This window comes from Bradysia coprophila, unplaced genomic scaffold, assembly GCF_014529535.1.
Source record: "Bradysia coprophila strain Holo2 unplaced genomic scaffold, BU_Bcop_v1 contig_350, whole genome shotgun sequence".
NCBI classification, from domain to species: domain Eukaryota; kingdom Metazoa; phylum Arthropoda; class Insecta; order Diptera; family Sciaridae; genus Bradysia; species Bradysia coprophila.
This window is the reverse complement of record NW_023503608.1, coordinates 10067341-10091217: the sequence shown is the minus strand read 5'-3', so window position 1 is coordinate 10091217 and position 23877 is coordinate 10067341. Positions and strand designations below refer to the sequence as shown.

General features: G+C 32.8%; 3 protein-coding genes across 3 annotated transcripts in view; all 3 read right to left on the bottom strand.

Moving 5' to 3' along the window:
* Positions 1-373: 373 nt before the first annotated feature.
* On the bottom strand, positions 374-1333 carry LOC119080895. Its single transcript, XM_037189475.1, has 3 exons — positions 999-1333; positions 559-823; positions 374-493 (listed from the first exon to the last, which is right to left on the bottom strand). Exons 1-3 carry the CDS (start codon positions 1284-1286, stop codon positions 423-425), a joined length of 624 nt encoding a protein of 207 aa, XP_037045370.1. The 5' UTR covers positions 1287-1333; the 3' UTR covers positions 374-422.
* A 1353-nt stretch (positions 1334-2686) lies between these two features.
* Positions 2687-4090, bottom strand: LOC119080889 (ornithine decarboxylase-like). The gene is made up of 2 exons (XM_037189468.1): positions 3483-4090; positions 2687-3416 (listed from the first exon to the last, which is right to left on the bottom strand). Exons 1-2 carry the CDS (start codon positions 3996-3998, stop codon positions 2856-2858), a joined length of 1077 nt encoding a protein of 358 aa, XP_037045363.1. The 5' UTR covers positions 3999-4090; the 3' UTR covers positions 2687-2855.
* Positions 4091-13655: 9565 nt separating this feature from the next.
* Positions 13656-23877, bottom strand: part of LOC119080834 (SCY1-like protein 2) — a 106334-nt gene continuing 96112 nt past the window's right edge. The window contains exons 19-20 of the mRNA XM_037189391.1: positions 23505-23654; positions 13656-14288 (exon numbers count right to left, since the gene is read on the bottom strand). Coding sequence (XP_037045286.1) covers positions 14262-14288; positions 23505-23654 — 177 coding nt within the window. The 3' untranslated portion in view covers positions 13656-14261. The remainder of the gene's footprint in view (positions 14289-23504; positions 23655-23877) is intronic.

Below are 23877 nucleotides of genomic sequence, written 5' to 3'. Positions count from 1 at the left end.
AGTAAAAGTAAACCTGGCAGGAGCGGTTCATTATGGAAACGTCAAATGAGGGACCTAATCCTTTGTATGAAAATGAACTCAAATGAACACAGACATAAGTTGAAAAATTTAATTCGCAAAAAACATAGGCCTACTAGATTATTCAGGTTCCTAGTCAAACAAGCGCTCCTGCCTGGGTTACTTTTACTCTGCCGTGGTTTCTAAACATCAGAACTTGCATAACGCTTGCTTGTTAATTGCGAGTATGATTCTAGTTGCATCTAGTTATCACATCACAAGTCACAGAATGCATGCGTGTAATATTTATACGAAATAATTTAGCAGTTCGATGACAAGAATGTCGATATTTAAAATATTGAGTAAAAAGGCGTAATTCTTTTGCAATTTCTTTATTATTTAGTAGTGGCACAAGGTCGTTAACTTTAGTTGATTCTGATATCAACGCAGTTTCTGAAGGTTTGAGCAGGATTTGGATTGAAGCACGCATCAGGAGCTGGATAGAAGGGTTAGAATTATTGAATATATTCGATTCGATCAATGCACTGTGTGACGTCTTACCTGGTGGGTATGATGTTCTGTAGGTGGCACGAAGTGTACATCTGGTACATCTAACATTAGCTGGTAGTTGGATACGAACGTTGAATGCTCCGTTTTGTTGATCGTTTCCTGTGCAAGCAGTATTTCCTCCTCGGACTCCTCTGTCTGCACCGGCAACAGCCAATCGGTGGGTGAAACAGGCGTTTGTTTCAGTTACTTGTGGGCAGAGCTCGAATTCAATGTGACCACGATGGTTGGCGTGCATCTGCACAACGGCGTTGATAATCTAAATTGAATCTTGCCTTTAGTTCTGAGCTTTTCCATAATTTTGTTGATAAAAGGGTTTGGTGCGCAAGAGCATAAATGCAGAATAAAATCTACCGCCCACGGTGTCACAATGACCGCATCCAAAAGTAGTCTCTCTGCAGCAGAGCTTCAATGTTTCAAAAATCAACACTTACTTGTCCAGCATTGTATGTTGCAGTGATGATGCCTTTGTCGTATCTTCCACCTTGAGCTGCATGTGAGTTTCCTTGAGCATCACCGCAACGTCCGCAAGTGGAATATTGAAGGTTTTGTTGAGCGTTTCCGCACCATACTCCAGTATGATCCCACCAAAATGGTTGTTGGGCTTGTGGGAAACGATCCAAACGGGTTTGAATCGAAGTTCTGGAAAGTGGTTCTCTCATGTAGAAATGAGGCTCGACCACGGCGAGTCCTGCGATGAATACGAGTAGAAGATACTTCATTTTTAGTTTAATTCACTTGTGAGTTTCAATAAATCTGATTCATTTCGAGCTGAATTTCTCTTCTTATAGTGAATGCAGGAGTATCATTTGATAAGATTATGCAGAATCAGAATGTTGATAAAGACTTTGATTGATTAATTTACTACGCACTATATATGAATGGTTGTTAAAAGTAAAAACGATACACTCAGATTCTGATTAGGTTTTCCCCTGCGCTAATCACGAAAATATTAAAAAGTATTATTCCATTCCTAGTCGCTGGTGCAAATGAAATTCTCAAAGACAGTTTACTTGAGACCGTGAATAAATATTTCAAGGACAACATCACTAAAGGGTATATCGGCTATATCTTTCAGGGAAAGAAAAGTTTATCAAAATCGGTTCAGTGGTTTCTGAGATTGAGATATAGGAGAAACGCCCTTACGTTATGTCGCCAACGATTTATTCGAACTTTTGAGACTTTTATGCTGTTGACGATCATATTAAACAAAAAAAACTTCTCATTGCTCATTAATGTTTTGAGGATTGTCTAGTGGTATTCTAAACAGACTAAAGGACATAAGGCTAGTTGTATAAGACCATAATAATCGTTGGTCACCGCTTAGTTTTGTCGTTGTTGTCGACTATCGTTCTACAGCCGAGTAGTACAAACCTTTGACATCAATATCATTATTTGCATTGACGATTGATGATGCAAAACATATGAAGACAAACACCTAAACCGTGAAAAATAACTCAAGCAAGACTTTCCTTCTCTTCATGTTTTCATGCGCCATCTAATTGTACTTTGTATAGAATTTGATGATTTCGAGTTTATGGTGGTTCAAGTGAAAGTACAACCAGTACACCAGTACAAATACGAATCTGTTACTTCTTTTGTTCAAAGCATTTTCAACGGATTTACGCAAAATATTTTACGTCTGCCGATAACAGAGCTGTGAAAGGTTAACGCTCAATAAAAGAAAATGTCAGGGAACGGTGCCATCATTCGTTGGATTGGGTTTTCCTGATCTAGAATCTCTTTTTTATATTTTATTCCAAGGATTTCAAGACAGAGTTCTTCTTACCGGGTGTTCTGTGATATGGTTCCTTGCTCGAAAAGATTATTTTACTTTAGACGTCTGAGTGTCGGTGGAAGAGTAATTAGACAATACCATACATATATGATCTCTATATGACAGAACTAAATTTTAAGATATTTCATGAACTACAAGGCCTAAACGTCATCAGCATTCATCAATTTTAACTCATGAACCAATGTCAGGACCCCAGTACAGGTGTAGCGACAATCTAAATAGAAATATCGTCAACTTTCCAAGCACTTCAAAAGTACTAACATTTCTGAGTGTAGCACCATGCGTTCACGTGATAAGTGATGTATAATCTTTGTTTTTGAATAATCTTAACATTTTATTAAGTGACATGAAAATTACAAATTTCGTATTAATCGCCACTAAGTGGTCTGATCTGATCAATTGAATGTCGTCGTTGGATATCAAAAATTATATCTCTGAAGTTCGTTAATTGCTAAAACTGTTCAATAGATGCATATCGCCAATGAACGAAAAATCATCTATTGATGTGTATAATTTCGCCGATTTTGAATCCATTGAATCGTGTTGATACAGTCGTTGTATAGGCCCCCATGTTCTCAAATGCCAAATAGTCACCGATTTCCATTTCCGGCATAATTTCATTTCCAACTATTTTATCCTTTGTATTGCACGTCTGACCCCAAATGGTTGATGCACGTTCAATGGGTGTACTCGATTTTATAGTTTTTCGAATGACACTGAATTTCAGTTTTGATTCGTAAATGAAAGCAATGCAAAATGAATGGTAGATGCTGTCATTGATGTAATAATGAACATGACCGTCGCTGGAGACTTTCTTCAGTATCACTTGAACCACCAAAGTGAGGGCAGACTCCGAGAAGTAGCGACCAGGTTCAGAGATAATGGTCAAAGACGGATCTGGAAAATAGAGATCGATGCCTCGATTTATATATTTGGCATAATTGGCAAGTAAACTCATGTCATTTCCCATGAATCCACCGCCTATATTGACCAGCTGTAATTTGAATCCATATGTATCAGCCACATCGAACAACTGTCGAACTGAGTGCAAGGCTTTTTCATAAATTTTAAAGTCGAGAGTTCCCGATCCAACGTGAAAACTAATTCCGATCAAATTCACTCCGAGTTCTTGACATTTTCTAATCAAATCCGGTGCTTCAGTCAATGGATCACAGCCAAATTTGATTCCCATGCAAATGATCGATTTCTCGGCATCGAATTTGATACGCAGCACAGCCTTCGCATTTGGATGTATATTTTTGATTTTAATCAGCTCACCCATACTGTCAAACGTTACCATATCTACTTGCTTATCAGCGGCATACTGTAAATGAGAAGCCTGTTTCACTGTGTGCGAATAAATTATTCGGTTTTGATTTATGCCCATCGTTAAGATTTGATCTAATTCGCTAATCGATGCACAGTCAAATCCAGTTCCTAGGTCTGCCAAAGTTTTTACAATCACCGCGTCATCGTTACACTTGATCGCATAGAATGGAACAACGCGAGGAATTTCTTTGGTCCAGTTTTCATATTTTAAACGAACATCGTTTACATCCAAAATATAAAACGAATTATCATCTCCGGCAGACAATCTTTCGTCAATTTTTGTACGAATCAAACGAATTAAATCCATCGAAATTGAGATATAATTGAGAACTGTTGAATACTCGGAAAAAGTTTCAATTTTTTAGTTCCGATAAGCGGAATTTTGGTGATAAGAACTATACATGCGTAATCGAATTACCCGGCGCTGTCTGTAGTTTCTTGGGAAAATGATTATTTTGAGTCGATGAGGCTAATGGATAGTTTTACTGTGATTTACCGATTACAAAATAGTCAAAGCATGGAAAGTCTGTTGTCTCGGTAAAATGAGGAATGACTCACAAAGTGCAATTTTCCTTACACAAGTTCTCTGGTTCTCCATCCTTATCCTATCCTGGTTTAGTTCCTATGTAATTCTAAATTTTTATATTCAGTCGTGAAGAGTAACTAACACAATTAGAAATGACGTGAAGTTTTTGTCTTGACTGAGATCTGAATTGCATTGTAATCTTGATACAAAAACAAGATGAGCGTATAATAATCAGATGACTTTCGAAAGCTAACTTCTTGTGAAGTTATTCAACCGAAAGTCTTGGCAACGATAACCGATAATTAAAGTGCTCGACAAGCCAACAACACTATCAGACACAATGGCCAAACGACTCAATTGGCGGCTTGAAGAGAGAAATTCATGGAAGTCAAGAACCGTAGCGGAGATAAGACGATATTGAATTAGGTGCTTTAAGCACCTTGCTTGTATTGTGCTTTTTTCGACACATATAATAGAGAACTTTAGCAAATCACACAATAATGACAAAACCAATAATTTCCAACAATAACGAAAACGATATTGACACGGAAAAATTTTATCATTGTGAATGAGGCGGGATGGGTAAATATGTTCACAAATGGTGTGTTATGTGGTGGCAGAATTCAAACTTCTTTCATTTTGTGTTTAAAATTTTTGAATCCGATTGATTTGACATTTTCAAATGAAAGTCACACAGAGGATTATAAGCGTTTCATGTGAAAATGATAAATTTAATATGAATCTCTCGATAAACCAGCGTTGCCAATAAGTGAATTTCGAATTTTGATAAATAAATTCTAGTTTTAGTCTTCACAAGTTGTCAAGGATTTACTTTGAATTAGCACCTCCAACTTGGGAGAACTTATAAATGTAAAATTGAATCCCTGTGAAATAAAATCGCTGATTTAGCCTGGTTCAATCAATGGGAATTTTTGAAAAAAAAAAAGAAAGAAAGACAAACGAGAGGAAACCGCACCAGTCTTCAGTTTTAGGACATGTGCTGAGAAAATCACTTTCCTGTTGAGGTAGAAACAACGATTTATGCACTGGACAACTGAAATAGACAAACGCCCAAATGAATCAAGACTCGAATTTATGCTCCAGTAGATCATGTAATCCAGTATAGCTCCAGCAATCCAGTATATTTGAGTTTATTCGAGTATATCCTATCCGCTATATTGTGTATAAATGTGTTGACAGAATCGTCAGATCGTTGATTGTTTGTTTAATTTAGAATTGTTGTTTACAACGTGTGTCTCTGAACATACATAGATTTATGGAAATCTGTAGACTAGAACATTCTGAAGCTAGTGGAAATGAGATGGAAAAATTAGCTTGCCTTTTGACGACACAATTTAGAGAACAAGTTGTGTTGTGGTGAGCATAACCTCACAAACAGCACGTGGAGCACATGCTCACCCGAAACACATTTTGAAATTCATTCACTGCTTTTCAGATTTTTTTTTCGGGTAACTCCCTGTACCATCCAAATAGACACGTTGTAGACAAAAATTCTAAATTTTAATTAAATAAGATTGTCCACATAACAGATTTTTATGTAAGTACACCCGCTACTCGTAAAATTCACCAGCAGTCACCAGCACTGCAAATGAGATATCAATGGAAAGCTTAGATAATGTAAGTTACAACTAGCATATTAGGTTCACATTAAGCGTCATCAGTACCAGCCCAGACCTGTCAAAAGTTCACACAGATTTTGAAAATTTTTGTTGTACATTTTTTCCAACATCTATCAATGAATCTAATCAAACTAGGCATGCCCCGAAAGTATTTGAACTCAGCTTTCCAATGAGCCCACTCTCACCCGGAACGATCTCCAAAAAATTAGGTTAAAAACACCCTTTTTCCATCTTCGGATATCTTCAACCAGGAACCAAGTGTAGCTCGAGACTGTGTGATGCATGTTTTGTGGTCTACTGGCAAAGACCTTTCAAACCATGCGTATATTCATCCCAGACGAAATAATAGCACTTTTTCACTGCTATTATTTCACCTAGGTTTAGATAAATATTTTAAAGATGAATATCTGCTGTTAAGAAAGTTGTCCGGTGCACAAATTATATTATTCTACTTCAATTTAATTTCTTTTAAAGTATTTCAGAAGAATTTTGAATTCTGCCACCACATAACACACCATGATTTGTGAACATATTTACCCATCTCGCTCCATTCACAATGATAAAATTTTTCCGTGTCAATATCGTTTTCGTTATTGTTGGAAATTATTGGTTTTGTCATTATTGTGTGATTTGCTAAAGTTCTCTAATATCGTTTTTTAGACGATACTATCGTCCAAAAAAACGATATTATCGTCCAAAAAATTTTCATCCAGGACGATAATATCGTCTAAATTGGAAAATTCTAAAATATTGTCTGGACGATACTATCGTTTTCTGGACGATATTACCGTTCTAGAAAATCTAATGGATCTGGTAGACCATGGTTGTATTGTTAATGCATTGATAATATCACAGAATTCACTATTAACACATCTCACTATTAAATGCTTCTAGTTGATTTGAATACGTTTTATTTCTTTTTCAAACGGAACACGTTTCTTTGAGATTTTGCTCAGCGTTCTTTTTCGGATATGGCCTTTTTGCGTTGTTTTCTGATTTGTCGAAATACGTCAGACGAATGGTTCGCGATTAGTATAATAGCTTCGCGCTGTGGGATAGTGCTAATGTTAGAAATAGTCCGTTGCGCAATTGTAACGTTAAAAAGCACTTCGCATATGTCAGAGTCACGGATGTTTGCAAAATTTATGCAATCAACCTTAATATGGTGAATCTGTTCATGATGTGTCTGAAATATTCTTAAAAATTATTTCGTTGAGACTATTTGTCAAACGTTAGACGCCCATTTAGATTTTGATTTTCAGTTATTGGAATCCACTTCCATGCTCCGAGAATAGAGAAACTAAGAACATATTCTTAGTTGGATGGACCTCTCTAATAGAACTCTGGCAAACTGCATTGGAATTCTTTTGGAACGGGGACTCTGCCTGCGGCGAGCATTCATTCTCTCATCTACAGACCACCTTCCTCAGACGGACAAGCATTACTGACCATTTAATTCGGAAAAAAAGAAAACACCGAGGAATTGCGCTGTGGGCCGTGCTAACACTTCTCCCAGTGTTAGTGGAGTGCTTAGGTGATCTTCTCTTTGGTTTTTGTTTTTCGTTAGTTTTAATGTTCCTTTTTGTTTTTTCAGATTAGTGGCCATGGCTTTTATTAGTGTTAGTGTCAGTATTTTCCGTTTGTTTAGTTTTCAGTTTCAATTTTAGTGAGAATGTTTGTGAAGTTTGCTGTTGTGAGTTTTTGTGCAAAAGTGAATGAATGGGTGAATGGATCTGTACGTGAGCCGATGGGTTGAGGTTTGAATTTGTTATTTCATTAAAATGTTGATTTTTGTTCTTCTTTTTGGTTTCATTTGTTTGCTTGATTTTTTACAAAAAGTTTACCCTCCCTACCGTAGAACGCATACAATAACAAAACTCTCGACACTGTCGTTCCTGACGAGTCCCCCAGTGTTCTGTTTCCACATAAAATTCACGGGAATTATATGGAAGTGAACTAGTGAGTTTTGAGATTAGCTGGACGAAACGGTGTCTCTAGGTACTTTAGGGATAACGCGACTTAGACAATTTGATTTTGATCGGTTTAACGTAATTTTGACTTAACGACGACAGAGATATGGCCTTTTTGCGTTGTTTTCTGATTTGTCGAAATACGTCAGACGAATGGTTCGCGATTAGTATAATAGCTTCGCGCTGTGGGATAGTGCTAATGTTAGAAATAGTCCGTTGCGCAATTGTAACGTTAAAAAGCACTTCGCATATGTCAGAGTCACGGATGTTTGCAAAATTTATGCAATCAACCTTAATATGGTGAATCTGTTCATGATGTGTCTGAAATATTCTGTGTTGGCTCCAAAATATATCGATCATCCTCTCATTCTTGTAAAGAAATAAATAAAAATGAAAATATTCGAGAGTTTTTTATATTTCATTTATATTTTCTTCATAATTATGTTACACTCTTGATTTTATCATTTTTTGTTAGATTTTCTTTTAATTTTATTACATTTAATTTCAGATTGAAGTAATATTCATCTTGTTTTTTTTTGTTCGTTCACTTAATTTACAGCAGGTTTTTAACTTGTTTATAACCATTTACATATAGATTTCTGTGTTAGATTTTTAACTTTAATTTAAAATTTTTATTTTTTCTTTAAATGTTTTTATTGTGTTATTCTTAAGTCGAAAGTTTGGTATTATATGATATGACTAAAAGCTATGAAAGCTAAATTTTCTTTGTTATTTAGTAAAATAGAAAATATTTTCTTGTAGGTTAGGTCAAAAAGTTGTACTGTTCGAATGAGAGATATATTGATTTTTGTTTAGTTCAGTTAATGTCGAGTTAATAAATATTTCGAAGACGTTTTTTTTTTCTTTAAATATAATTTAAGCAGTAGAAAACAATTGATAGAATAAACTTTTCATCTAAAAAAACCATAATTATAGTTTGTTTCATTTATGTAAATTTGATAAAATTTTAATTATTTTTTTTTCGTGCTATACGAAATGCGGATTAATGTTTAAAATACACGTTCCACTGTACTTCACAATTATTTTACGTTAAAAATAAGTGTTGGTGCATGACTACAATTCGGATTGTCGATTGGCATTCCTATCTAATGTTAACATTTTAGTTTATTGTTAATAATTTTCATTTAGTTGTAGGGAAATGTAAAACGAGAACTTAACCGTTTTACGTTGGTGATAGACTTGCAGTTTGTCAGAACAACGGAAGATACTAACACTTGCATGGAAATGTTATTTGCCTAATTTCCGAAAGTTTCTTCTGTATTTTCATGAAAGGAATAATTGATTACGTCCTGGTATGGACATTTTTATCTTGATGTTTGTCTAGAAATCCCACTAGTCAACATAACAATGCCGAAAAAAACATTTAGAAGTTAGTTTACTCGCGAATACCGTCAGGCAAAGAATAATTTTTGTGAGGTACTGAGAATAATAGTACTAGTTTGGATATAGTTTGTACATGTGTAGAGTTTGCAGCTCGAGATGAAGACGAGAGATGTAACCACCCCACTTATCATAATAAAAGTATCCATTCTTAGCATATTTTACTCGCCCCGGAAGCGAGTTTGAAACTCATGTTGTTGACAAAAAACGAATTTCCGGGAATAAAAGAATTTTTATCGAAAAATCATAAGTAAAATTCACTTAGTGAATTTGATTTGAAGTGAATTGTGAACTTTTATGAAAATTAGTGGAGCTTTCACTGAAGGAAGTTTGATCACCAGCATTATTATCAATACTATTACTTCTTTTGTTCTAACAAGAGAAAACTTTTATTCCTCTTTTTTAACATGCATTTTACTATTATATTAATGTCTTGTTGTTAATTTTTGTCGTTCTTATCGATAACACATGAATAGCCATCCGGAAAAGGCTATCCTGATGATACTACTGCCATAATTTGCATAATAAACTTAACTGAGAACCGTTAAATGGAATAATCCGCATAAGAAACTTAAGTCTAATAGACTGAATTCACGAGAAACTTAACTCTGAAAAAGTGATATCAAAAAAATTGCATAGAAAACCTAAGGTTTCTGAAAAATGAATTTTGAAATCATTATAAAAGACTTAACTCTGAAATGTGACTTTAAATAATTCGCAGTAGATACTTAAGTATTTTATGCAAATTACAGCAGACTAGAAGTCTCTTGGTGAACCAGGAATATGTTCATAATACGAAATTAAAACAAAGACTAAAACCGACCCTAATTAAAATTCGACTATTTTAGGTGGTCTGCAATTTATATAATCATAAGACTTTGTGCATAAATCTATCCAGAGTCAATTATAGGTCATATGTTATAGCATATTTTTTTAAAACCATCAACCTTTTGCATCGACGGAGAAGAAATTCTCCTTTAGAGATGTTTTTTGCTAAATTAATTTATTAAAATAATGGTCGGTGGTCGGGAAGTTTATATAAGTAAATATTATCATGTTATGTATGGGACATTAAGTCGCTAAGATATTTTTTTTGTCGATTGTTTTTATTTTGTTTCATTATTTTAATTTCCATCGTATTAAAGTTGGGATTGTCTCATCAGCATAATTCTTATCTTTTTCTTATCATCAAAAAAGATCAATAAAACATTCTTAACATAAAATTTAAATGACACAACAATTACAAGTTTGCGCTTAAATTTTTCTTTATATTTTATTTAAATTGACATTCACATACACATGTAGATTAGAGATAATATTTTTTTCTTTATTTTGAATATTTTTTAGTTTCTTTTCTACTTTATATTGTTGTTGAATATACGTTTGATTTTCAATTATATTTACAATTTTTTAAAAATATTTTCTTTTTACCTTTAATTTTATATATTTATAAGCATCCAAGATCATAAATTTTTTTAGACTTGAAGGATCATTTTTACCAATGGGAAACGCAATTGTATTTAGTAATAATTAGAATAGGATGCCGAAGACTTGTATGTTGTACATAATTTAATATTTCTTTTTGTCTTTCACGTCATTATAATCTCACATAACTTCGACAAAAAATGGTGTCAATTGTCTGATTCATATTACCATCGATATTTTCGTGGTGAATTGTTGGAAATCGATTATGTGTTTCAACAATTCCAGAACGAAGACTTTCAACAATATTCCATGAAGACTGTTATCGCAGGCAAAATTTACGAAGGATCCCATTGCAGTTCTTGAAGAAGTTTGAAAACATTTTGCAAACATTTTCATTGTTATAGCGTATTGTAACCATTTGTCTGCTTCAGCGCATAAGCGTTGTAGCGCAGAGTGCAAACACTGGTCATATAATAATAACTTTCTATCCAAGTATGTGTTAATAAAAGTTTGTGAGGATTTTGGAATATGTTGCTTTTTCAACAATAATTTACATAGATTGGAACATACAGAGTATGATTTTCACTGAGTATTGGAGATTACAGTATAAACGGACCTATTTAGATACTTAGGATTATAAATATGAAGAAATCAGCAATTCTGTAAGGCGGCAAATGGCCAAAAATTACAATTTCGTATAGGAAAATATTGCCACTTCAGGGGAGCCAGTACCACCTCTTGCATTCGCTAATTACGGCCCTGGTTTATCTAGGTTAAAGGCATCACTCGAATAGAATAGTGCACTATCATTTAACAGCGAAAACATCTAACAACAAATTATCAATGAAATAATGGGTTTGTCTGCACTCAGTACCACAGATATGTCGAGGTACATATGTACAACAATGTTTATGCACAACAATTCTCCTTTTTAAATTTTGCATCGATATAACCTTTGAAATGTGACAAACGAGAATGCCTGGAACGTTTGACATATAGAAAATGATATACCTTCGCATTTTATTCTCACCATTTGGAATTTGAACATAATCTGTTAACGCGACGTTACTCAGAATTTACTCTGATGATTGATGTTATTCTTATTATATAGGAATTTAAGTTGGTCGGTCCTTGGATTTCATAATTTCATACCGTAGAAAGTTAGCCTTTGATTCTAGAGATCAGGAAAGTATGCGTTAAAACTTTTTTTAAGAATATAGTGGTAAAAACGTAAAAAAATATGCAATTCTGATCTCACTATTTTCTTAAATAATTTATTTAAAATTTCGGACGCCATTTTCAAGTCCACTTTCTAAAATATTTTTATGTTTTAAATGTTGTGTACGTCAATCGGAACTACCTTCTCACGATGTATATAATTTATATTGAGCTAAAATTCAAATATTCTCTGTTTTTAATTTAATAAATATTTTTTCTTCAAAAATATGATTTTAAGTTTTCATTTTCATTAAGATATGTGGCAGCTTAAACAATTACAAAAAATGTACATTCATAAGACTAAATTTTTTTTGCTTTAAATTTTAATTTTCATAATTATTTTTCTTTCGTAAAATTTAAATTTAAAACACTTTCTGATGTGCATGTGTGTGCATCAAACGTTATTTTATGTGTATAAGTACGACCAGCGTACAAAATACTTTATTTTCCTAATAAAATATCTCTATGTTTTTGTTTAAATAATTCTTTTTGTTCTTACTTTTGAGTGGGAACCAGCCCAAATATTTTTTCTAATAAAACGTCTATACGACTATCATTCAATTTTCTACACTTAAAATACTGCTTGGTGTATTTTGTCATTAAGTTGGATTTTTTAGACAAGTGAAAAGATTGAAAAATTCAATTATTTTTTTTAACAGATGTATAAGTCTCAAAAATACAAAAAAGAGCTGAAAATCTTACCTGTCGCATGTATCTTTGTCTCCAGTTGCCACAGCTGTATCAGATAACATAGATTATCTGGAGACAAAGTTATCTGCAACAGGTAAGATTTTCAACTCTTTTTCGTCGATGTAGATCTGCGGGATAATTTAATAAATAAATAAACTTAGGCCGAATGGTTTAATTTATATAAAAATTCGATAAATTGTCAGAAAACCCCATCTCCTTATGGTCTTATTTACTTTAACTATAGTTAAAGAAGCTTTTGTGTATTTATCAGAATAGTTAATAGAAAAGGCTCATTAAATACGAACTGGTAACGCCCTCCCCCACTTTCTAATGATAAAGCTTTCGCGAACTAATTAAAAATGGGCCAAATTGAATTTTGAGCAAGTAACAAAAACACTTTAATTTCTTATGTTCCCAGACATGCAGGGGTATGTAAAAGTCAATATTTTTAAAAAAATTGGATGTCGGCATGGATAAAAATTGAGACACACACGTATTTCTCACCAATTTATATACTTTGAGTTGAAAGTTATTATTTGGTTTATTTTTTTATTTATACATGCTTAAGCCCGGTATACAACATTGAAATTTGTGAAGAATGCGTCGGTAACATTTCACGGATAGCAAGAACATCGACGTAATTATCGAATCTATTATTGTAATATCGATAGCAGTTGTCAGCTGTCCGTAAAAGATAGATTTTAATAGTGGATCGGTTGAACAAATGACTTATATAACTTATATAACTATAAGTCGTTCTTAAAAGTTAGAAATTATAAGAAGATTTATAAGAAGGACTCATAAATATTTTCATTGTTGAATATTCGACAAATATTCATTACCATCAGTACTTATTGTGGTTGTGATAATTAATGAGTACGATACCAGGTTAGAATTATATTGCAGATAGAGGCCATACATTTTTTTAAGTAAAAAGCGTCAAACTTACAGTCAGAGTGTTTCAGCATGAGTGTTTTTCAGCTGATCCACACATACAATCAAAACTGTTTATACGGTTGCAGCTGCTACACGCACGCTCATGTTAGTGGTAAAACCGTAAAAGCAGTTTCGATTGTTTATGTGGATCGCTGAAGCAAATGCATTCGGAAATTTCACTGCCTCTAACTGTATCAAAGTTTGATAAAAAATAGTCAAAACGGCGTTAAGACTTATAGGCCTAAAGAAATTTGTTTGAAAATAATTCGAAAATTCCATCTTTGTTTCTTTTTAACTCGTTTTGTTGTCTATACTTCGGCCATTCGGAGGAGACAAATATAAAAATTATTTTTCTGAAATAGAGGAAGAGGGCACAAAATTTTAAAAGAGTTTTGGTTTTTTGTTAAATTGTTTGGATACAGTGATCTTCTTAGGTTTTACATTATCATACCCTCAAGTGTTCCTCTAAAAACATTAATTTTGTTTGGGTTTCTGTTTATTAAGTTTAACATTGAAAATATTTAAGTTCATTTTATGTTGACATATTGATAATAATTTAATTTTTGTTTTGTTTTATAGATATATTTCTTTGATTTTGATTTTGGTCCATTTCAGTTTAAAGTGCATGCGCTGCGTGTGGTCGCAAATCATTATTGTTCTTTTACTTATGCATCGCTAACATTGTAATATTGCATTTATATTTTACTATCAAACTGGCGTGACAATTTAACATGATTAGACACACAGAAGGGTGCGAACTAAATTTAAGATCGACCGGAGAACAGCTGGTACTGCAAAAATGTCATGAAAGAAAAAATATTTTTTTTTACAAATTTTGTTAGATTTTTTTTACAAAATTGATACTACGAACTACCAACGACTAAGTTAAATACATTTGTACCAGCGTACCTACGTACAAATAAAAATTACAAACAAAAATAATCTAAAATAAAATCAGAACTACAAATAAAACGGATGACAGAAACGATATCCAAACCAAACAGAAGCGAATTCAAAAGCCCAGCCGAACGAACGAACATAAACTTTCTGTAACGGAATTAAGTTTATTAGCGTATGAGCTGTACGGAACACTGTCAGCAATAATTTCTGAATATCGAGACTGTCCTACTTTATATTATTCATAAACAGTTGACTTAAGTCGAACCCAGTCGGAATCGTGTTTTAGAAATCTTTTTATGTATTTGTTCTTAATAGAACAATTGTTTTGTCTATCCAGATTAAGCAATAGATTTTTAGAGATTTTTTTTATAATTTCTTCGTTAAGCCACGGGTTAAGCAGACTCAAAACTTGCTTTGCGTTTACCAAATATAAAGTTTAAAAGAATATACATGCTATGCTGGTCAATGCTGTTCTGGCAAGCTACGTACAATTTCTTGGAAATTTGTATTTCCACTAGTGGAATTATAACCTTTATACTGATTGCGACTCAGATAACAGAACCACACTTGTCGAAGTGAACAAGCTCTAAGCAAATACGGCCACCTGCTGCCATACACTGAGAAAAAAGATTACGTCTGACACGTATAAAGTGGGGTAAAGAAGTTATACACCAGACACGTATGGGTACTTCCACACGACACGTATTTCCATCCATAGTCATTGTATAATATTACGATGACTAAGGTAAGAAACATGCCACTCGTATTTTATACAAGACGTGTGTATAACAATACGTGTCGTACGTTAGCAAGCATACGTGTCTGGTGTATAATTTCCTTACCACACTTTATACGTGTCCGATGTAATCTTTTTTCTCAGTGTAGCACTCACTGGCAATGCCATAAAGTTTCCAATGTGTCAAGTAGAGGGCTAGAAAGGTTCAGTTTACCTTTTCAATTTCATAAAGAAAGTCTCACGTTCTCAAGTTTTTTTGTGTACATTTAAAGCAAAGGCCCATTTGAACTGTGGTATCATTTTCCGTCCAAACGCTTTTTTATTTGACACATCACTACCATCTCGTCACCGCTACACTTTTAAATCAATGAGAGATATATTGTTCTCCTTTAAGCTGTAATACGAAATCTCCGAAGCAAATGCAGCGAAAGTACCATAAATTTCCAATTTATCAGTTTCCGTGTACGTAAACAAAACGACATTCAAGCAATTTTTCATCGTTACAGTGCCGAATGATGAAAAAGCGGCAATGAGAGCGACTTTTTTTGGTGTTGTCTTGAGTCTTATACTGTTGAATCGGATGCGGATGTTATTTTGTCATGTATACGCTGTGATTTTTGTGCACGAAAGCAAGCTTCATTGTGTTCGGTTACAGCCAATTTTCTATTCAATGACTTAAACAAAAGCGACAATATGAACATTATTCCGTTTCCGCATTTCGGTTAATATACAATTATTTATTGATGTTAAATATATATGGCGGTTTAATGTGTTGAAAAAGCTTGTTATGTAATACACACATCAAAACAGTTTAAGCTTTTGTTACGATTTACTGTACTGCTGTAGGGTTGAAAGATGTTACATGCTCCTAAGAGTGAGGTTCTTTTTATGTAAAATAAGGAACAATGCTTCAACCTTTGTGTGAGATGTTGAAAATGACGTTTTTAGACAAGAAAAATCTCATTCAGTCTGCTAGTATTAACCCTAGTTCCTTGCTCCCAGTTAATATTTTTGAATAAATTATTGCCCAGCCAAAGTAAAGACTCGTTTGGGTTAAAAATTTATTTTGCTAAAACAGTCACCGTTGTTTCGTTGAAATCATTTTCATCTGCGCTGAACTTTCATAACGTATCATAATTCAACGATACTTGACTGCAAAATAAACAGCATCAAAGCGTGAAGTATAAGCACCACAAAACATCGAGTACACGTTAATGTGACGGTTATATGGCCAACAATAACCTTTTATTCTGCGAAAAGAACACACATCTTTTTAATGGAAACATTTTATATGTGATTATTGTTGACTTGATGTACTTGTTTACACGCTGCAAGGTCTCGTAAATTGCATTTTTTAATTATTGTAACTTGGTAGATGAAAGTTCTGTTTGTAAATTCAGTTTGAGCACTGAAAGTGTCAGAAGTAGATTGTAACACACGATAGTGTTTAGACGAGATGTGTACGCGAACATGAAGCCCTGGTACACTTACCAGTAAAGTTGAAAATGCTTTAAATGAAATATTTTTCAAATAAAAGTCCTTAACTGAAGTGAGTCAAAGTTTGTTTATTTTCTTTCCCATCGTTACACGTAGAGAATGCAGTGGGAGTCAAAGAAGAATTCATAAAAAATATTTTGGTTTTCTTTGGCTTGTTAAACAATTTCCGTCGGATTTGTCAGAGGCGAATTGTTAGTTATCTTTAGGCGTATAAAGTACCGAATAACTTTGCCATTACTTATACGACTCCCACAGTATTTCTTATGTCTATAATGGTAACGTAACAAAATGTAAACTTCGACTCATTTACGTTCTACCTCGTTCCACTCACGGGACTATTTCACAAGGAAATATGTTAATTAGTTCACACACACATTTCTTCCCGCAGAATTCGTATGTTGAACATTTATACCAGCAACAACAGCAAAAACTGTACTGAAGTGTGTTTGCTAATGCCTCGGCTAATACGAACAAAGATTCGATTCGATATACTTAAAGCTCGCAAAATTTATGTTAACAAAAGAAAATTGGAAAAGCTGTTAGCCAAGATGAATAATTTGTTTGTTTTTTTTTTTTATTTAATACAATTTTTAAACAAAATAACTTACTCTGTTTCGGAAATTTTGGTTAGATGACGATGAAGTTGACTTACACAAAAATCCAGGCATACAAAATGTTCGGCACTATTTCAAAGTTCAATAATTGCAGTTAATGTGGGTGGGTTAATTTGATTTTCAGTTTTTTTATGGATCCAGGACTTAGACTTAGCAATTATGTTGATTTTATTGTTTCTCCATTTTATTTTTGGGTTATTGCAAATGATAAAAAAAATAGATTTACAGAATGAGGGTGTACGAACACAAAACAAATAATTCTAAATAAACGATTTCAGCGACATCTATATGACGTGATATCTAAAGAATGTTAAGCATTTGATATTTTTTATGAATTAATTTTTTTCGATTTTTTTTTTTCGTTTTTTTAATGATAAAAATGCTAAAAAGCTAAGATGAAATGATAAAGTTTAAAAAAGTGTCAGTCGTTCAATATATATTTGAAATTTTTATTAGAATCTGTAATTGAAAATGTTTCTCGTTTATTCATTTCTCTCTCTTTTTTTTCTCAAATTAATTCCATTGAATTGTTTTAATGTTTTGTTCTAATGACTTGGGCAGATTTTTTTCTCGAAGGCTATTAATAGTCATAACATATACAACGAAAACATTAAATTTAACAAACACTGTGAATAATATATTTTGATCATATTTTTAAGCGAGTATGATAGAGCGCCATGTCGACATTATATTTATATTTCAAACAAAAAAAGAAATTATAGATTATAAAGTAACATCACACTTTGACACACACAAGAGATATAGAACAACATACACTTAATAATAGAAGTTATAAACGGTAGAGTAGAATATACATGGAAGGAAGAAATTTTGTGTAATAAGAAACAAAACGAAAAAATTGTGATAATAATAAGCACAAAGCATGTAATGGCTTCGCTTAAGGCAGAGCTTTAATTTACATAACCTCACAACCACAATCGACAATTAACATGTTCTGGTGGGTGGGAAAGTGTGGCATTAGATTTTATTTCCTGCATTATTTAACTGGGGACGAAAATTTCAAACTCTTGGTATTTCTGAAAGACAAGTTAACCTCAGTAAATTTGTATTCTACAGATTTACAAATACTGTTTTGCACACGTAAAAAATCCCACTTTCTTTTGTGTGCTGTTCGGAGTGATTTCTCTCATTTAAAATAGCATTATAAATTAGAAAAAAAAGAGAAACGGATACGAACAGCAGTAACGACATACAATGGGTTTTTTTTAAGTTCAGAACATATTTGAGATTTTTTAGAGTTTTCAAAGTCATCGATTTTCTCAATCAATGAAGTGTTTCCAGTTTATGATCTTCTGACGCAAAATTTGAAAACGACTCAGTGAATTCAAATTTCGCGCCAAAATATCATCAACTAAGAATCACTTAATTGACTGGGAACATTGAAGACTTTTAAACTCCAATAGATCTAAAATTGTGTTTTCTTAAGGTGACTGTGTGAAATGAAGCTCTACCTTAACTGAAGACTCGAATTATATCGTTTACTAGTTTATTACGAGAGAATAAAAAGCGTAAATTCATTGCCAATTTTTACTGTACTTAATTCACTTTACAATAATCTTATAATAAATTTTGTCTCAGATTAATTCTATAAATTTCGATTTAATTAGCTGATGAGCTTAGTATTATAAACAAAATTATTTCAATAAAATTCATCGTAATTTTGTTGACAGGGACGACAGTAACAATGTTTTTGGTCGAAACCATTCGTTTATCAATTATCAAAATGTTTTCAATTAAAAGTTTTCATAATAATTACTTGAAGGATTTATAAAAACTATAAACCGATGTCAAATTATTTATTAAAAGATTTGCAATCGATTTCTATAAGACTCGAATTGTATACCTTGTAGAAAACTGGAGATTCCGCATGACATTCGGTATAATATTTTCATTGTTAAATTTATGGAGAATCGATAATCAACAGCGTTATATACATCAATGTAGCTAAAACGCGAAGCAAAAATGTTACCCGGATTTTAATTGGATAAGGAAAAGTACCGAACGGAATAGCGATTATAGTCGTCAGATAAAAACAGCGTTGTGAATTTGTTTACACACTTCTATGCTATACTACAAGAAAATATTTAAAATTCCTAGAAATTTACCAGAATTTTGTTTGCTTCTTTGTGATATTTCTAGTTTGAAGTTTTGAACCTGACGAAATTTTTTTTACATTCTCAGTAAGACAATTTCTGCTGTAGCTTCAAAGAACTATCACAAACCGTTATTGAACAGCATTGAAAATTCATATTTCCTAAAAGAATCGAGAAATCCCAGAGAACTTAAAAGCTCTGTGAAGCTAGTGCAAAATTTGCCTTTACGTTGGTTCGACTTAATAATTTTGTATTTATACACAGACCCTCGTAACAATAAATTTCGTATGAAATAGATTCTCAATTCCTGTAAACTTTCTGAATATTTGAAAACAAAAAAAAACTTTCCTACTTTTAGTCACCATACCAATCTAGCTATAATTTTGAATTTGTGAACTTTGATTAAGAATTACACAATAAAATTCGTTAATTAGTTCCATAACTTCAAATTTAATTATTTTTTTGACAACTCCATAAAGGTAACGCGCGTTAAATCTTTTCATCTTTTAATAGTTCTTTAAGTTCTACGATAACATTTTGCATTTAATATAATTTCATTTTATGCTAACTATCGGCTATAATGTAGATTCAATCTGGATCTTAAAAGGTAATTTTCTCAAGAATTTCAACCATAAATTTTTATTGTTTAGTATCACACTTAATTTATTAATTTTATTCATTTCTTTCAATTTTAATTTTAAATCTTTTTTCAATCTTACTAAATATTAGCAAGTCGTAATTATGTCATAATTATGCTTAAAAAGAGATAGGTAAATGGTTGTCGACGTACGATGTAAATTTTTACAATAAAAATTTCTAAAATAAATTTTCCTTTTTTACTCTTTTATTTATTCTCATTTATTTACGTGATGTTGATATGATTTTGCAGAAAAATATTTTAGGTTCCGAAGATTTTCTCTTTCAAAGTTTAATTTTCGAGAATTAGTATTTAGTTTAACAAGCGGACAGAATAGGAAATTCCAACAAGAGCAAAGGCTGCAACTAGAGCGAAGCGAGGGTAATTCGTTCGAGTTGGTATTTTTTCCTATTTTCCCCCGAGATGAACACAACATTTGTCATGTGTGTATTTCGAAAAAATTCGATTTTGTCCTCGAAAAAAACATGCAAAATAAATATCAACAGAAAAAGTCCTCCCATTTTGAATTGCTAAAATACATCATCTTCTCAACGTATTTGAGTGGACAAAAAGAGAATTTTTGCGCGACACAAACGACAAATAATATTTCAATGTTATGTCTGAACGTTCACCTATTAACTACCCAATGATGGAAGAAACAGTGAAAATACCTTCGCTAATAAAACTATCTACATCTGTCAACACCAGCAACGACCAAAATAAGCGATAAACTCTAGCTGATGTTCTTTTATATGACAAAGTGGAAAGATTTATTTCTTATATGGCAAAATGCTTTCCGGTTAACTGGCATTTACTAAAGCAGCCAGACCTGTACCGATTTCTTCGTATGACGAGTATCAGATAGCATTAAACAGGAAGGAAGTGGACATATTGCATCAGTAAAGTTCATAATTAGTATAAAAAGGCACTGACGTTCTGTAGCGTAATTTGATGATTCGACCTGCAATAATAACAACCGCCTATAACGTGTTGCTAGTGGAAACCTGACTTGCAACAAAGAGAATCTAATTACCCCCTTAGATTCGCTTCTACGTTCACAAACAAATTCTTCGGGTACTGTAAACTGTATTCAGGCATTAATAAGCTATTTAAATTTTAACTATTTATAGTTGGTATGCGCTACCCGTAACTGTTAAGCATTTAATTAGGAAACGATATCAGCATTAAGCGACACATAAAATTCTACACATGAATCAGTAGTTCTCTCTTCCCACATTTTAATTGCATTAGAATGTATTTTATCGACAACAGCAAGTAAAATTGATGTCGAAAAAAAAACTTTCGAAATAATGGTCACTGGTCAGTAACTATAAATCGAAAATTCACCGTCGCTCATATGTGGACGACGTTAGATGGGAATTTGGTTTGTAACTAAATTGCATGTGATAGATGCAAGACTCACAAGTTTATGTAAATTCAAACTTTGCAAGAATGGTTCATAAAACTTAAAGTGATAACTATACAGTTTGTGTAATTCATGAACAAAGGGAATTGTTTATCAAGAAATTTTCTATTCAAAATTTTGATATAGTTTACGTTGTGTGGAACGATAGTCTTTAATTTAAACCAAAGTAATTACAACTAGTCGGTTTCTCATTCTCTGTTTTAGATGGATAAATTAAACATTTCCATCCTAGTGAAGACATGTGTGTTAATTTAATTGCGCTGAATAAGGGAACGTTCAGACTTTGACCTGCTGTCTCAACTATATTTTAAATATTTAAAGAATGCTCTCGTCTCGATTCTGCAGTAATAATAATTCCATCTATCATAATATGGGCGGAAATATCTGATTGATTTGAATGTTGATAAATAGTCTTAACAAAAATATTTAGAATTTTATTACACTGACATCCTTTTTTCCAATTTTTACACTATACATATAACATTTACTTACCGTATGATGAATACTATAAGGTAAATATTAAGAATTTTTAACAAATACTTTTTGATCGAGAATACTTTGGGTGATCCACTCATACAAAAGGAAATAATTTTTTTTTGATGAAAACAAAATTTTCATTTGAAAACTGTTTTTTTTTCTTTCGCTCCAATTTTAATTGATTTTTTTTCTATTCGATACAGTGGTAAATAATTTGAAATGTGCAGCGTTTTGGTACAGCTGAGTCCATCAGCTGATTCAACAACACACACGCCCTGTATAGATGACGTCAACTTAGCAAGGACTCAATGTGTAGCTTGTCTTCGTCTTGTTTACTATACAAATAGTCTGTGTTTGTGAACCAGCTGGTTAATTCAACGGGAACCAAAAATTGCACATGTCAAAATTGAAAAGACTGTATAAGTGTATGTCATTGATTGGGTAAACCATTGAAGGAGATAATTTAATGGAACATACATTTTCCTTTTTCCAATATTATTAACAGCATGAGTGCGTTGGTGAAGGCGCTTTCAAGATGAATTATGTACGAATGACTGTACTTATGAAAACTTATGAAAACTATTGACTGATGACATGACAAGAAATGATTTTGACTAGCACATAAAGCTTGACGACTTAAACGTATCGTCTTTTGAGAGATCTCATATTATGATGAATTGTTTTCATTTTTTATTAACTGAAATATGTGGCTAATAGACGTGAAAAGCTTTTATTTGCGAGCTTTCGCTCATATTAAGCTTCATCAGAGATGAAAAATAGCAAGAATCTGGTTTTGGTGTTTTTTAAAGAAATTATTTTGGTCGAAGAAGAACATTTACGAATTGAACTATTTTCCCTCAACCTCTATTAAATTAATCCAACAACGAACTGCTACGCCAAACCCATCATCTATTAAATTGTATCTTCGAATTTGCTAAAATATCTATGGTATTATCGATTCAAAAATACGATGGACCACTTACAGTCTCAGTAGAGAATAGAAATTCCGGAATGCAGAATATATTTAAGCTTGAATTCAATTATAGATTGCAGTTAATGAGTTGTTTCGGGTGCATTTCCACCGGTAATACCAATTTTGTATTCGAAATACTCCAGATAATTTCTCACGATGAAATGTTTTGATGGAATGGTTTACCCTCAATGCCTCTCGTACAATAATAATAATTTAGATTAGAACACCAAAATCTACTTACGAGTAGCTACTCTAAAAAATTACATTTAATTAAGCAACGGTGTTGAACGACTAAAATAGCGAAAAACAACTATGAAAAAGTAAATATAAATGTAAGTCGACAGCGCTGCGTCTATTTTATAATACTCGGAAGATCTAACGTAAATCCCATATTTGATTGTTTGATTTGATTTTTTCCTTGTAAATTGTAGATGACCTCTACCCAGGTCATTAAAATTTAATTTAAGTTAATCAACCTTACGACTAAGAATTCTGTCAATTTCAATTACTAAACGTAATATTGAGTGACGGACACTTTCGAACATAATTAAAACGACCGCCAACATGACCATTGTATGCATGATGTTGTATCGGACTCACACCACCAGAAGAAGCAGAAGTTAGTTGTCTTACCATGCCGGAACCGAGTTGCTGCAACAGACCACTGCCGGAGCCAAGCGGACCAGACGACAGAACGGTCGATTGACGGCGTGATCGTATCGATTGCATGCTGGACGACAACAGAAATGGTACGCTGCTCGATGTGTTCGGCATTGATCCACCCTAGATGGTCGATGTGGAGTAGAAAATTGTATTTCAGTATTGAATGGTCGCACAAGATTTAAAATAAATTTTTTTTAATGAAAATTAAAACGAAGGGAAAAAACATTTCTTTTTTAAAAAACAACGTTCAAGTTCAATGCAAGAAATCATTGATGGGAAAACAGTAAATTCTCGGGAAGAATCACTTCAAAACGATTAATATTCAAAAAGCATTTTCTCGACA